The 16204-nt window shown below is 44.3% G+C and overlaps 1 protein-coding gene across 1 annotated transcript in view; it reads left to right on the forward strand.

Moving 5' to 3' along the window:
- Nucleotides 1–16204, forward strand: part of thsd7ab (thrombospondin, type I, domain containing 7Ab) — a gene marked incomplete at both ends in the record, with an annotated part of 221581 nt that overhangs the window by 145433 nt on the left and 59944 nt on the right. Inside the window, 4 exons of the mRNA XM_083989779.1 lie at nt 6577–6755; nt 7830–7963; nt 9688–9841; nt 11187–11328. Coding sequence (XP_083845905.1) covers nt 6577–6755; nt 7830–7963; nt 9688–9841; nt 11187–11328 — 609 coding nt within the window. The remainder of the gene's footprint in view (nt 1–6576; nt 6756–7829; nt 7964–9687; nt 9842–11186; nt 11329–16204) is intronic.

Below are 16204 nucleotides of genomic sequence, written 5' to 3' on the forward strand. Positions count from 1 at the left end.
AAACTATAACTACTCAATAATTCCATAATAATTGAATGGAAATATGGGAAAACTACTATGTAAGTGTACATCAATGATACATGACATTGTGCCAAAGGCCACAGTGCAGTAAAGGACGTCCCCTGGGAGTCCCCTGCTCTGTCCTATATAATTGACATTACTGGTATATTTGCTGTATTAATGCCTGTGAGCGACCCATTGTGCTTTGACCTTTACCATGACTTAATGCTAGAGGACGGCTGAGGGGCGGTGGGCCTGGTCTCAGCAGGACATGGTGCTGGAGGAGGAGAGTCGGTCACCGTGTGAAGCCGTTAAGTGTAAAAGTCAAAGACAGAGATGTTGGTGAGGATCCTGTGAACCTGAGCGGAGCCGCAGTCAACACACACGTCTGCAGGAAGTTGGTAATAACAAGAGGAAGACACTGAGGGCCTGAGCCGTATAATTGAGTTTGTTCTGCCTCGAGTGTTACCACATGTTAGCACTGTGCTGTCAAGGTCTGAGGACTAAGGTCGGTGTCTGATAAGGTTAGTCATGTACATGAAAGGGTCTCTGTGTCCTTTGGTGGCTCTTTCTTCTTCCTCCTCTGCGCTCCGGCCCGAGCGCAGAGCCCGCCACAGTTATTTTCAGAGTTCCCAGGGATTAGGCTGCCTCATTGCCATGGAGATGATTGTGCAGGGGGTGTAACAGGTCAGAAATCAGGCAGCGATGTTGGATTCCCAGAGCCAAAAGAGTTCACGGAAAGCTTCTCGGGCCAACCACCCGTCGAGCGGATGAAATTTTTTAGTCCAACTTCCAGCTGAATGCACAATCAGGGTGTCCCCGGTGTGCGCCCAGGAGCCCGGCCCCGGTGCATCCTGGGAGGTGCAAAGAGAGAGGAAAGAAATAACTGGAAAAGTGACATTATTAACTGCTGTGGGCGTAAACATCACTCCAGCAGTGTGTAACCTCATGGGCGTTTCCACTGCTACACTGACTACATATTTTGCTGTTGGTCTATGAGAAGATAAAGTTGTGGTTTTGAATAAATGTCAGTGTAGTTTTACATCACCTCAGTCAGTCTCTCCTCTCAGTGGCTTTCTGAAGTGATCCATTTTTAGGTAAAACCAAATCCTGCAAGTGTTGAATGGAGAGTAAAGGTGGGTGGGGCTTACTGACGCTCTTTTGTGACATCACAAAGTCTATAAATCCTGACGGCTGGTCTTAAGGCTCAATATCTGCGTACAGGCTGCGTGCATTTCTATGTGGACGTCCACAGTGTTAATGTAGAACCTAGAGCTGGTCTGTGATCAGAAAACACATGGACATTTTTATTCAATATGGGCCCTTTAAAAACTTCTCCTGTGATTCTTTAATTGACGCTGGTCACAGCAAAAGCCTGTGTCATCTTGCTCTCATGCATCATACACACCAACCTATTAAAGGTTGTGAAGCCCAAACAGAAACGTGGGTTAAATTGAAAAAAAAAAAAAAAGCACATTAGTGTGTTAACCTGCACTGTACTGTATCATCTTTGGTCCCACCCACTTCTTAAATCAGCTGTGCCAATGTTCTTACAATCTTACTTGTCAAGAAAAGCTCTGCAGAAAAAACATGGAGAAATTGAAAAATGCGACTGAGTTCAGAAAGTTTCTGGGAATAGTGCCAAGGATTCCAAGAAGTTATGGAGCTTCAGGGAATTCAGCAAATGGATCCGTGTGCAAGTGATCAATCTTGAGCACTCTCTGCATTTGCCACATTAAGTGGTTGTCTTCTGTTTCTGCATCAATTTATCCACTTCAAGTTTAAACTGTGTGCCAACACGCTGGAGCTGCCAGTGGCCAGGAGAAAATAAAGACACAGAGTTGTTACCGTGTTATTGATAGTGGCGACATAAGGACTAATTTAATGTGATCTGGTGTCTAATACATTAATATAGCTTTTTCAGAATTATGTACTGTAATAGGCAAAAAGGTGATGGATCTGGGTTGTTACTGTAATCTAAGGCCTGCTTGGCTCTAGAGGCGTCTCATTAGTCAGCAGGAGGTGGAGGACGGAGCTGGGCTGTGTCGTTGTTAAGGCTCCAGGTGGAGTGGAGCTTCCAGCAGCAGTGAGGAGAGAGGACTCGGAGTGAGGACGGCTCTGGGAGACTCAGCAGGAGCCTGTGCTGAGCTGCCACCTGACTTCTAATGACAACACTGGTGATCTCCTACCTGGACTCAGCCCAAAAAAATACCTCCCTGAGAGCTTGGCACGACACCCTAACAGGTTTATATCAGCTCAGAGATGACAGAACAGCAGCCTGAGGTGCTGCAGCTGCTGCACTCAGAGAACTGTAGAGGTCAGAGGTCACCGAGCCCGGTTCAGAGCTTCTGCTGAACTCAGTAAGGTGTCGATGTAAAGAGAGTCTGAGGAGGTCAGGGTGGAGCGTGTGTGTGTGTGTGTGTGTGTGTGTGTGCATCTGTATGGCTGTCACTGTGTATTTAGTTGGTGGCAGGACTCTCGTTCGGACTGGATTAACCCTCCTTCTGTTCCCTTCCTCCATCCTTCCTTCTTTCCTTCCCTTTTCCCTTCCTTCTTTCCACAATCCTTTTTCCCTTCCTTCTTTCCTTCCTTCCTTCCCTTCGTCCTTACTTCTTCTTCCTTCCTCTTTTGATCCAGTTGACCTGGTCTGTTCCCTCCCTCCATCTTTCTTTCCTTCCTTTTCCCTTCCTTCTTTCCCTTCTTCCTTCCTTCTTCTTCCTTCCTTCAACGAATCTGTTCTCTCCCTCCATCTTTCCTTCCTTCCCTTTTTTCCCTTCCTTCTTTCCACAATCTTTTTTGCCTCCCTCCCTTCCTTCCTTCCTTCCTTCCTTTCGTCCTTACTTCTTCCTTCTTTTTTGACCCAATCTGTTCCCTCCCTCCATCTATCTTTCCTTCCTTTTTCCTTTCCTTCCGTTCCCTTTGTCCTTCCTTCCTTCTTTCCCTTCGTACTTCCTGCCTTCCGTCCTTCTTTCTTTCCCTTCATCCTTCATGCCTTCCTTCCTTCCTTCCTTCCTTCCTTCTATCCCTTTATCCTTCCTTCCTTCCTTCTTTCCTTTTGTCCTTCCTTTCTTTCATCTATCCCTTCGTACTTCCTTCCTTCCTTCCTTTCATCCTTCCTTCCTTGACCCAGGAGGACAACAGGAGGGTTAAGCAGACTTTTTATTTTCTAATCATATCAGCTCGCAATGCATCTCACAGCTCAGCTCCGGTAGCCGGTGGAGTGGGCGACGACATCACCCTTCAACTGTCCTCAGCTCAGCCAAGTTGGAATAAAAAAAAACCCATGTTTTAGCTGCAGCCATCCATCTTGCTAAACGGGGCTTTGAGCGAGACACCGCCCGCCACCTTAGTGAGCAGGGCGCTGGCGAGATGAAAGAGGGAACAGAGAAGCGAAATGAAAGGACGCGGGAGTCGGGAGTGTGAGTGTGTGTTGAGAAAACAGGGGGTTTGTTTGGTGTTGGTCAGGCTGCGTCTCATGCATACACCGAATACATCGTCCTCCGTGACAAACAAACGGACGGAACGAGGCGGCGCCTGGGCTGCGTCCACACCGCCACCTCCGCTACATCACAGGAGCCCGTTGTAATAATGTGTGTGTGGCTGGAGATGAATGGCAAACATCCAGCTGTCAGCTCAAATTGGCTTTTTTTATATATATATATAAACCATTGCAGCGTTGGTAAAACAAACCGCAGATTTTTTTCTCCCAGCCTTTCTCTGTCTGACTGCACCTCCCAAACTGAGGCTGAGACTGCCTCAAAGAAACACTCACATTACATCACCCCCTCCCCTCTCTTTGATTTCAGTAAGACTAACTTTTTTTCACATCTAGGACCCTAAACTGGCACAAATGAGATCACAGATTTTAGTTTTTAGATGTTTTATTACAAAGAGTCTAACAAGAGCCATGTCTTCCATCATTACGTCATGTTTTGAGGGAGCTATAGTGAAAATAAATGAGCCCCCCTTCTTGCTGGGGGTCCTCCTCAAGGACCGCACTTCTTCAAGGAGAAAGTAATTGTCCTTGCAGAGCTGTGAGATCCTGTCTCATTGTTGTATATGAATGAATTAATGAATGAATGAATGTTTTAATTTTGTGTCACCATTGTGGCCCATCCCATATGAGATTACAAGACACATTTCCTGTCAAATGAAAAACTAGACAGTCCTTCCTGTTGGTATTAAACAATTTAACCCTCATGTTGTCCTCCTGGGTCAAGGAAGGAAGGACAAAAGGAATGAAGGATGAAGGGAAAGAAGGAAGGAAGGAAGGACAAAGGGAAAGATCGGAGGAAAGAATGAAGGGAAAAAGGAAGGAAAGATCGAGGGAGGTAACAGATGGGGTCAGTTGGGTCAAAAAGGAAGGAAGAAGTAAGGATGAAGGAAAAGAAGGAAGGAAGGGAAAAAGGAAAGAAGCAAAGGAAAAGGAAGAAAAGAAAGATGGAGGGAGGGAACAGATTCGTTCAAGGAAGGAAGAAGGGAAAGAAAGATGGAGGGAGGGAACAGATTAGTAAAAGTTTCTGTTTAAGGAAGGAGGAAAAACTAAGGATGAAGGGAAGGAAGGAAAGAAGGAAAGGAAAAAGGATTGTGGAAAGAAGGAAGGGAGAAAGTAAGGACGAAGGGAAGGAAGGAAGGAAGGAAGGAAGGAAGGAAGGAAGGAAGGAAGGAAGGAAGGAAGGAAGGAAGGAAGGAAGGAAGGAAGGAAGGAAGGAAGGAAGGAAGGAAGGAAGGAAGGAAGGAAGGAAGGAAGGAAGGAAGGAAGGAAGGAAGGAAGGGAACAGATTGGGTTAATTTGACCCAGAAGGACAACCAGATTACTTTCAGTATTCATCTGTATATGGCTCTTCGTCTCATTGCCAAGGCCTTTTCAAGAAGCATCATCATGAAATGTCTTGAAACATGCATCTTTCTCACATAAAGCAGTTTTGCAGACAGTGTTCCATCTCCTCTGTAGCCCCCGTTGCAGCACAGCTGTGAGGGTCATATTTCTGTTTTACTGCAGCTCTATTTTCGTTCTGAACGCGGCCTGACGAAGCCTCCAGTTCGAGCCGTCACTCGCTCCAATCGGTTTTACGGGGACCAACTGAGAAATCCTGCACAAAGAATACTATAAGAACGACTGCCACTCTCACATCTACTTACCCTCCATCCGCTCCAGCAGAGATCTGGCCGGTCCAGCTACGTGTTGTTGTACCTGGCAGCTCGATGTGTCAGCGTGAGACACGCCGGTGCTTCACAGGAACATGTGTGCTCAGCCAGACTTTTCCCAGGTTAAACAAAGTGAAAAAAATACTCTCGACAAAAATTGATCTGTGAGGTTTCGACTCGCCGATGTGGGATTCCTTCTAGAACGGTGGGAAGTGTGTTTGCAGCGAGCTCGTCAGTCAGCGCAGCACCACACGTCTCTCAGAATAAAGCGCGGCGGAGTCAAAGAGCCCACATCAGACGGAGGAAGTGGTTAGACATCCCAGATTCACCTCCTCCACTGTCTTAATCAAAGGATTAACGCTGCTGCATCTCTCTCTCTCTCCTTTGCTTTCTCTCTGACTGAGTGAAAAGTTGTCTGGATAAATGTTGTAATGCATAAAAGCCAAAGGTTGAGAACAATAATCACTCAACACATTTGACCTGCGTGCACCGGGAAAAAAAAACAAAAAGAACTCCCAGCCCAGAGGAACGGATGGTTCAAACCAGCCTGCTGACTGAGCCCTGACCCCGAGAGCTGAGCACAACACACTCAAAGAACCCAGCTTGTTGCCAGACATAAACACTGCTTTGCTGGATTTTTGGACTTTCATAAAAACAGACCATAATATTGGGCGTAGTGTTTGCCCTGCTTTCATTCCACTAGGCTGAAAATCAATAATATTTCAGATTAGTTTTTGGAGTATCGGTTAATAGTTTGCCGCTCTTACAGCTGGGTGTTTTCCCCCCACGCATTTAATAAAAGAGTTGTCGAGCTTTAATGGATGCTTGTTAGATTGAAAAGACAAACTGAGATTTGGGAATTTGGACAAATGTATTTTGTTAAAGGATAAAGAAAAAACAACAAGATTCCTGCAAAGAGGCAGACAAGATTTTTCACTCGACCTGCTGCTAGAACAAAGCTTTGATTTGAAGGTAATTTCCTCATGAATCAATTTTCTGGTGGGTGCTCCTTCCTTCTGAAACAATTAATAACAGACTATATGATGCAGTCCAAATAGACTGTAAGGTGTCATCATTTCAAACCCCCCCCCAGCTTCGGTTTTAATTGTTAAAAAGAATCTGAAGGAATTTTTACTTTCCACAGGAATCTAATTATCTTTCCCTACTGGCTCTTTTACTATATTTTCTCATTGTTCTGCTTTTGTCACATATTTTTTTGCTGTTATTTGCTTCAAGTCCAACCTTGATTCCTGCTGCTATTGATCTTTTGTTTTTGTTTAGCTCATGTATGTTGTCTGCTTCTCTCTTGTTTTGTATTATTGACAGGTGTAGAACCTTGTACAAGTTTGCTTGGACTTTGTTCCCTCCTTGCGCAGCGTTATACGCATTTTCAGCAAACGTGTGTGTTTCCTCTGCTCTTCCTCTCAGGTTACATCGAGGAGGCGTGCATCATCCCCTGTCCCTCCGACTGTAAACTCAGCGAGTGGTCCAACTGGTCGCGCTGCAGCAAGTCCTGCGGCAGCGGGGTCAAAGTTCGCTCCAAGTGGCTCCGAGAGAAGCCGTACAACGGCGGGCGGCCCTGTCCCAAACTGGACCACATCAACCAGGTGAACACACGGAGGCCTGAACACATCCACACCAAACTCAACACTGAATATGTATGAGCTGTTCAACAGTGTGTGTACGCTCATGACAAGTGTGATGTATATTACACACAACCAGAGGAGAGAGAGAGAGAGAGAGATAGAGGGGCAAAGCAAGAGAAAGAAATTAATTATTAATGAATAATTAGCCTGAGTCTGCAGAGCTTTGCTTTACCTTCCCCTCATTATTGCTGTGCTCATTTTTTTGCTGAGCAGCAACAGTGCAAAAAAAAAGTGCAATGGCTGCTATAAATGGATCCCATCCACCATATTAATGCTCCAGCCTGAGCAGTTGACTCCTTCAGGTTTCCATGATTTGCAAAAATGAAATGCTTTCCAGGCCTGTGAGTATCAGCACATTCAGATTAAGGTGGTGCTGACGTGTGTGTGTGTGTGTGTGTGCCTGGCACTGCATGTGTGTGTGTGTGTGTATGTGCTAGGTTCACATAGGTATTTATGCCAAAGGCTTTTCTGATTATGTCCTCTTGAATGTTGCATTAATCATAGGTTCTGCACTATATGAACAGTTGGCATGTGCTCATTAATCCATGTGTCTCCTTTTAATCCACCCCAACGCTCCCTGGATACGACTCACCACCGCTACAGGCCCAGGTAAGAGGCGAGCCGCCTTCCTCGGCTATTTGTTATGCGATGTAGTCACAGATGTTAAGTGTCACTGATGTCAGTGGGTCACTGACAGATAGATGTACACAGCCACAATATCCTCACTGGAAGTAAACACGGTAGTACGGCAGATGGGAGTTTTATTCCGACAGACATTTCTGGGAGGCAGAGCTGCTCCGGGGGCAGAAATAATCTCGTTGGCTGAGTTAAACCTCGCAGAGCTGAATCACTATGTATTAGGCAAAACTTAACTGACAAACTTGCTTGGCTAAGGCAAAAAAATATCTGTGAAAATAGGATTTGTGGCAGACATTTTTTTCCTTTTTTTTCTCTCTTCACGATGACGATCGTCACTTTAGACCAAAACAATCAGGGTTTATCCTTTATCCGTGAATGAGATGATTGTGTCGTCAGGTGTACGAGGTGGTGCCGTGCCAGAGCGACTGCAACCAGTACGTGTGGGTGGCCGAGCCGTGGAGCGTGTGGAAGGTCAGCAACGTGGACCTAAAGGAGAACTGTGGAGAAGGAGTCCAGACCAGAAAAGTCAGGTACCTGGCAACCTGGGATTCTGAACATGATTGATTTACTGAGTATCAGGATATCAGTGGTTAGAAATCCAAAAAATTGTATATTGTACAAAAAATGTTTACAATAGAAGCTACATTAAAGGTATACGCCAACATTTTTTTAATGTCTTGCCTCACTCCCGAGTCCATGACAAGCAGATAGACACCATCCTTTCAACTGTGCGTGTAGTAACAAGGGAGATAGAGCCATATCGCCCGTAATTAGCTTAGCTCAAACGCTGGAGGTGCAATCGGTAGTAATAGCCTGCCTCCTACCCGAGCCGAAATCAGCAGTCAGAAGCTGATTTAATTTTAGCTCTAAACTCTGTAAATATATCACTTTATCCACATTTCAAACATTTTTAGGTGAGAAAGTAGTCGTTTAGATCAGCAGTGTGTCGTTAATTTGTCCTAATATCAGCTGTTTACAATTTGTTCAGACGAATTCGGCACTACTCAAGCTAGCCGTTGTGACCAACGCACTTCCGGTTACTTTCACAAAATAAAACACCTGTTGCCCTTTACATACAGAAAGCCATGACGATAGAATTTGTGCTTTTACTTTGAAATAGGAAGCTAACCTACCCTCGATGTAGCTAGCTTGAAGCAAAATAAACCGTCTTTGCTTGAACCCTCCGTTTTGACCGATCTCGTCCCGTTAGCGGCATTTGACCGCTCAAGATGCCTTACCGGAGAGTTTTGTCATCTCTGAGACGAAGATCAATCAGTTTAGTGTTGCTAAAGAGTTTCTCTGATAACTTTAGGTGGAGGCAGGCTAACACTACCCATGCACTTCCAGCATTTGAGCTAAGCTAATTACGGGCGATACGACTCTATCTCCCTTGTTACTGCACGCGCAGTCGAAAGGATGGTGTCTATCTGCTTGTCATGGACTCGGGAGTGAGGCAAGACACGAAAGAAAAGAAAATGTTGCCGTATCCCTTTAACCTGTTTACACACCTGGTTACAGCACTTTTCTCTGCATGTAAAACACTCAACACACTCTCAAACATAGATGACACATTGGGGTCAGTTCAGTGTTTTTCTGGGTTTTTCTCAATGTCATTATGAAGTCAGACTGGAGGAGCCAGGAATCAGCTGCTTTGATTAATTTTTTTTTGTTTTTTAATAATATTTTTTTATTATCATAGATTGAAAATGACACCTCATTTAATAATTTAATCAGAAAACTAATTGGTGTATTTCCATGAGTGGGAGTCGCTCCTTCAAGACATGTAATGTGTCCAAACATCTATTCAAATTAATATGATGAGTGTCTTGTAGAAAGTTGTATAAAGTAGTTTTTGGAAAAGCATGACATTAATAATTAATGTAAAAGAAGACAGATATGTCTGTAAGCTGCAAATTCAAAGAAACAACCCTAGAGATGCAGCTGAGGTGTTTTGTTTGTGTTTTTATTGTAATACTTTAACATTTAAAAGATAAAATAAAAGTTAGAAGTGGAGTGCGACTTGACTTCAGGTCTGTAATGAGCTGGTCCCCGTTCAGACAGTCTGTGTCTGACCCTGGGTTTTTCCTCCTGGCTGACCTCTGTTCCACTGAGAAACGCTGTTCCACTTACTGCAGCTTGTTAAGTATCTCAGGTAGCAGCAGCCTCAGCTTGTCTTTGTTTCTGTGGAGCTCAGCAGCAGCAGCAGCAGCAGCAGCAGCTTTGCTAAGAGCAGCTCTGTCCACCAATCCCACAGGTGCATGCTCAACACCATCGACGGCCCCTCGGAGCCCGTGGAGGACTACCTCTGCGACCCCGAGGAGATGCCCCTGGGGGCCAGGGAGAGCCGGCTGCCCTGCCCCGAGGACTGCGTTCTCAACGACTGGGGGCCGTGGAGCCGCTGCAGCCTGGTGAGAACTGAACCCAGATCAGAAAGCAGCAGCTCAGCTGTCTGACACGGAGGAGATGTGGGAGCGTCAGACTCCTGTGAAGCCCACTGAGATTTATCATGATATCTTTTTCTTGTCAGAAATGTTTTCTCCGAGGCTGGAGGAATTCAAAGCGTAGCCGCGCCGTATTATGCCAAGCAGCGACTGAATCTTTGTCAACAGGTTATTTCTTGTCCACCAAGGAGGAATAAAAGAGAAATATGAACTGGGAAGCAGGAAGAAAACAGCTTATATATCACCTACATTATAGTCAAGTCTCCCAGTGTTCAGCAGGGGAGGAAGATGATTTATGATAAAGACTCACAACTCCAGTGCAGGTTTCTTAGAATTTGCATATTTATACACACACACTAAAAAAACCCAGTCAGAAGTGATATAGTAGCAAACACAAGTCTGACTGTTTGTGATTATCATTTGGCAAACGACTACAAACAGCGAACATTATTAGTTACATTTCAGAAAAATGCTGATTTATGAGAAACCTAACGATCGTTTTCAGCTCTGTGTTGAATAAAAAGACTTTGTAAATCTAGATTTGTACCTGTGATGTCACCACAGCAGCTGAGTGCCTACAGGCTGCAGCGTCTTCACTCCCACTTCTGAACCGAAAAAAAAAAAAAAAAAACCCATGTAAGGTGTCAGAACATCCTGTTCAGCTCCTCTGTCCCTGACACCTCAGACTCGTGGTAAAAAGCCATTTTATCTGCTCTGGTTTCACCTGCTGTTTCCGCAGCATCACCCTGGCCATTGTTAATCACACCCCATTCTCTCCCAAAGTGCTCGACACAAAGACTTCCCACAATTCCAATCTCGACATGGAGTCTGCAGCGGGGCCTCGTGCATGTTTTATTCATCGTGCCGGCGATGGAGTTATTCAAAAGGCTGTCATTTTCTCCCACCAACTCTCTTCTGAGCAAGCAATGACTGTGTAGAATCCGGTGGTTTACCATTCCTCCAGAAATATCCGTTTCAGCCGTCCTGTCATCTCCCGCTGGAAAAATATCAAATTCCACACACTGGGAATCCCTAGGAAGCAGGCCTACGCAGGCTGAGGGAGGATGTCTTGACAAGAAATCTGAAATGAATTGTGGCTGAAGGAGCCGGGAAACAATCCAGAAGCAGGCAAATTCACACTTATCAGCTTTAATGTTCAGTTAATATGAGCATCAGTGTGACAGCAGCTGTGTGGCTCTGTTCCAGTCCAGGGATGGCTACGTGTCGTGTTGTGTTGCTGTGTTTCTTATCACGCTGCAGTGTGTGTGTGGACCTCCAGGCTGCAGGCTCTGACGCTGACTCTGTGTTTCAGCCCTGCACCAGAACCATCAACCGAGAGAGGACGGCGTACACACTCCGCTCGCCCAGCGTGGGGAGGGAGTGTCCAGACACCACCGACAAGGAGCCGTGCAGCCTCAACCTCAACTGCTTCAACTACTTCTACAACATCACAGGTAATAGGAACACCATTACTATTACTGGCAATAAAAGTCCCGTCACGAAATAAGACACCCGTTAAAGTGTAACTACGTTATATACACACTTCTTTTCAGTCCATCAACTAGTCGGGAAAAAGCCAGTTATCTGGAACTAACCAACTCGACGCAGCCTGTGCGGAGGAATACTGAGTGAGTTGGTTAGTTCCAGATAAACGGGAGGTTAGGGTTATGGTGAGGAGGTTAGGGGGGCAAGTCATAGTCATTTTACTTATTTGAGCATTTGATTTTAAGAATAAGGTAACGCAACAGTTACTTTTCCTGGTAATTAGTAGGGGTGTGCCAAAAAATCGATTCACATAAGAATTGCAATTCTCATTTAATACGATTCAGAATCGATATAAAATGTCCCAAAATCGATTAAAAAAAATAAAAAATGAAACAAATCTGCTCTCTGTCGGCTTTTTAGAATTTAAAATTGAACTGCACTATTTTTTTAATAAAGAGGCACTTTTAATTTTGTTACTTAAGTAATGTGATATTGCTTTTATGCAACAGTTTCAACAATTCCATCCAAGCATGGATACATGTTTAAAACTCAATAAATGTGAAAAGACACTTTAGTCATTCTGTCTTGCAAAGCAGACTGTAGTAGACCATGAGGATCCTTTGCACACCGATAGACTGAAGCAGAAATCATTATGAATCAAATCGTTTTGAATTGAATCGTAGCCCCAAAAATCAGAAGCGAATTGAATCGTGAGATAGTAAAAGATTCCCACCCCTAGTAATTACTGTAGTTACTTTTATAATGTAGTAATTTAGTTAATTTTTGGGGAAAGTTACTAGTAACTTTAACTAATCACTTTTGCAAAGTTACATGCCCAACACTGGTAAAAATAAACTTTATTTCTATAGCACCTTGTTAACAAGGTTACAAAGTGCCATACAGATAGAACAGATGAAGACACAAGGAGAAAACAGTGATAAGGGCCCATCCACTGAAGATAAAACACAAGTAAAAGTAAGATCCTGTGGATAATGGTATTACAACTGAGAAAAAGAATTACAATATAAAAGCCAACAATATAAAATAGGTGCACCACTGTGCAGGAGTTGAGTTGCAATCAAACCAGAGCTGTGCTGGTGGAGCAGGAGTGTTAAAGTGAAGCTCAGAGTGGCTCCTCTTCAGACTGAGACTCTTCATCTGGTTCTACAGCCAGACAAGGAATCAATAAGTGACTTATCTGTTGTTCTGGTTTCACCAGCCTCATCACTTTTGTTTCTTCAAGTAAGATAATTGCAAACCTTGCAAGGTTTTATCAGGCCCTGTGTTGTGTAATGATGATGTAATGTTAATGAGGCTCACAGCTGCTGCTCACAGAGCTCCTCTGTGATCACAGGCCCGTTCTTTTGTTTGCTGGTTGTTTTTCAGTTTAGCTCCACTTCTCAAGGGAAAGTTCAATAGATGCACTTTTTTTTTTGTTATCAAAGCTTCAGTCCACAGAGAAATACACACCGCCTGGATTCAGACACCCAGCCTTAAGATAAGCCACCAGGACTTCCTGTAATGCTGTGATGTCACAAAAAAACAGTCACCAAGCCCCACCCACCTGGACCAACCATCCAACTTTGGTTTCTCTGAGGGTTTTGCCTTAAATCTGCTCCAGTGTTATTGTATCACTGAGAAAATCAGAAGAGAGGCTCAAGAGCGTCCTCATTTCTGATTGGCCGACATCGACCTGTTGTTACCAGGGCCTCACAGAGAGGCTGGGAGAGGAGATGGAAAACTAAACTGGTTCTAGAAAAACAAATATATCTTCTTATGAACCAACTCTTCAAATAAGCCCAACTAAGAACCATCAGAACATGAGGCAGCCGGCCTCTGAGGGTTAAATGTCGTCAGCAGCTTCTCTGTGGAGACGGCTGGGAACAGAAAAATACATTTTTGATTCACTTTAATCAGGAGGATTGGAGCGTGCTGGCTTCCCGAGCTCGGCTGTCTAATCTGTAGGATATCACACCTCCATGTCTGGTGTCACCAAGGTTACTCTATCACGTTTCACTGTGGAAGTGGGAACTGTAACAAACTATTTCAATAGAAATAAACAAAAACAGAGATTGGCAGTGTTCCCACCGTTGACTTGTTGAAAATTTGATGGCTGCTGCTTCATATCCCTCCCTTTTTGTGTTGATACACCGAGAGATGCGACACACAATCTCTACTGCTGGGTTCATAGTGGCACACTGGCTTCCCAAGGTGTGTACATAATATAGAAGCAGAGATTATTATTGGGTAAAGCACACTTTTAGTTTGTTTTTTTTTCATTGTTGATGCAGAGACCATCCAAGCTGCTCCTTCCCTCAGTGTTTCTCTCCGTTTCTTGCCGCCTCTCTCTCTCTATCCCTCTCTCTCTGACTGTCGCTCTTTCTTGTTGCAATCTCCCTATTTCCAGTCCCCAGAGTGCCACAAAGCTGCTCGGCAGAAGGAGACACAATTCCCAGAGTCGAGCTCTCGCAAACGAGCTCAGTGCAGCTAAAAACAGCCACTCATCTCTGTCGACGGAGAGGGCACACTTCATCAGCCATACCTCAGCTCAGCCGCCCCCATGTCACCCAGGGTTGTTTAAAAAAACAATATATGCACCGTGGTGTTCGAAGCGTTTTCACCCTCAGTCTGGAATAAAACGTTTCTTTTACTCCATGTACAGCTCTGGAAGAAATAAAGAGACCACTCCAAAATGTTCTTACAGTAGCACCTCACACAAGCACCTCACTCTACTGAGCTGATCACCTGAACCAAATCATATTTAAGGAAGAAAGATTATAAATACATTTTAAAAAACACTGCTGCGATTCAAAATTGGGATTATTCCACCAATTTAGATTTTTAAACTCTTCCTAAGTTTAAAAAGTAGTGTTGTGTTGTTTTAAAATGAATATGAACTTGTTTTCTTTGCCTTATACAAGGTCTGAAAACACCAGAATTTGACCTGTTGCCATTTTCTGCAGATAAATGCTCTAAATGACCATATTTTTATTTCCAATTTGGAAAAAATTTTGTCAGTAGGTTATAGAATGAAACAAAAGTGTTCATTTTACTCCAACACATACTTATGAATAGTAAAACCAGAGGAACTGATCATTTTGAAGTGGTCTCTTCATTTTTTCCAGAGTAGATTTTTTTAGGGGGCAAGGGGGGGCAAGGTTCAGCCTCTCACATCTCTGAGCTTTATTGAGGAAAACTTGGAGTGATGTTGCTTTTAAATCCTGGAGGAAACTTAAGTCTGACCGCCTGCCCACACAGCTCACTAATGATGGCAGCATAAAAGGCGGCTGATGGCAGCCACAGTTATTGGATTTAAGTGAGCAGTTTTAAACCTCCGATGACCTCCCCGCTGACACAGTAATCATCTGATATTGACAGTGATCTTTGTCAGCCAGAAGCTGTTCAAGATTCGGACTCCAAAGAGGCAACAAAGGAACACACAGGCTGATTATTTGAAGGCAGGAGGAGAGGAGAGGAGAGGAGAGGAGAGGAGAGGAGAGGAGAGGAGAGGAGAGGAGAGGAGAGGAGAGGAGAGGAGAGGAGAGGAGAGGAGAGGAGAGGAGAGGAGAGGAGAGGACGATGTCACACAAGGTAATGAGCCGAAGTCAAACCTATACAGTCCAGGAAGCAGAGGGCACGCTGGCCGTAGTGCTGAGTCATCCGGGCCGGTTTCCGCGGTTCATTCATATGCGTGACAGGTCCGGTCCTGAAACATCTATCCAGATCCAGCGCGGCGAGGTAATGAAGAGTTTGTTTATGTCAGCACAGCAGCTGATAATTAATTTAATAGAGTCACAGGGTGTCAATGCGCCTCGTCAAAAAACCTACAAACTAATTGATATTTTTGCGTTGGAAATCTGGTCATGTAGGCTACATCAGAGTCCAACCTGGGATGGCGACAACACAAAGGACAGTCGCAGCAGCTCATACACAACACACAGAAAAGCTCTGTGATGACATTGTGTGCAGCAGCAATGAATCCTGGGATAGGTCGGGGCCGTGTTTCTCGGGTGTTTTTGAATCTGCTCCGCTGTGACATAGTCTCTCTTTAAAAATGCAGCCGCCAAAAGATTCAGTCCCCATGCGCTGAAACGGGGCCAAGCTGTTGTACATCAGTGTAAAAAAAAGCTAAAGCTAAACAAGTGTTTCAGTAACAGGACTGTGTGTTTCTGTGTTCACTCTTAAAGAGCTCAGACGGCACACTTTTCTCATTGTCTGAGGGTTTTATTCATTCTACAAGCATCTGAACGCGTGTGAACAGCCTCTCCTCGTGTCTGGTGACTTGTCCTCCACTGAGAATAACATCCAGCTACACAGGAGCAACACCAGGGAAATGCTCTTCTCTTGTTCCTCCAGTACACTGCTCCCCTCCTCTCCTCCTCTGCTCCTCCTCCTCTGCTCCCGTCGATACCTCGCCTGCCTCCAGCTCTGCCTGCACCCTGGGCAGTGGTATGAACTGCATCAATATTTGCTGTGCTATGTAAAGTTATGAGCTGTGGAAGCTGGCGGAGTAAGGGTTTATAACATAACGCTATAAAATGTGGATGGAGATTTAACAGCTATTCGACTGATGAAGGATGAAAACCTTTTAAGATATTCTTACATTTCACCTTGATTTTTTTTTTTTTTTTTTAGATCATACCTTTTTTTATTGTCTTTTAAAGCAATGAAAAATCTAAGGATAATTACAAGCATTGTGCACATCTGATATCGATATCATATAAAAAAAATTGCATAAAAATATTGTGGAAGAGATATTCAACCCATGGACGTAAAAAAGCAAAAGTAGGTAAACCAGGAACAGAAAAGTTCACTGTCTGTGTTCATGTACAAACATTTCTCCAT

This window comes from Trachurus trachurus (genome assembly GCF_905171665.1).
Source record: "Trachurus trachurus genome assembly, chromosome: 16".
Classification (NCBI taxonomy): Eukaryota; Metazoa; Chordata; class Actinopteri; order Carangiformes; family Carangidae; genus Trachurus; species Trachurus trachurus.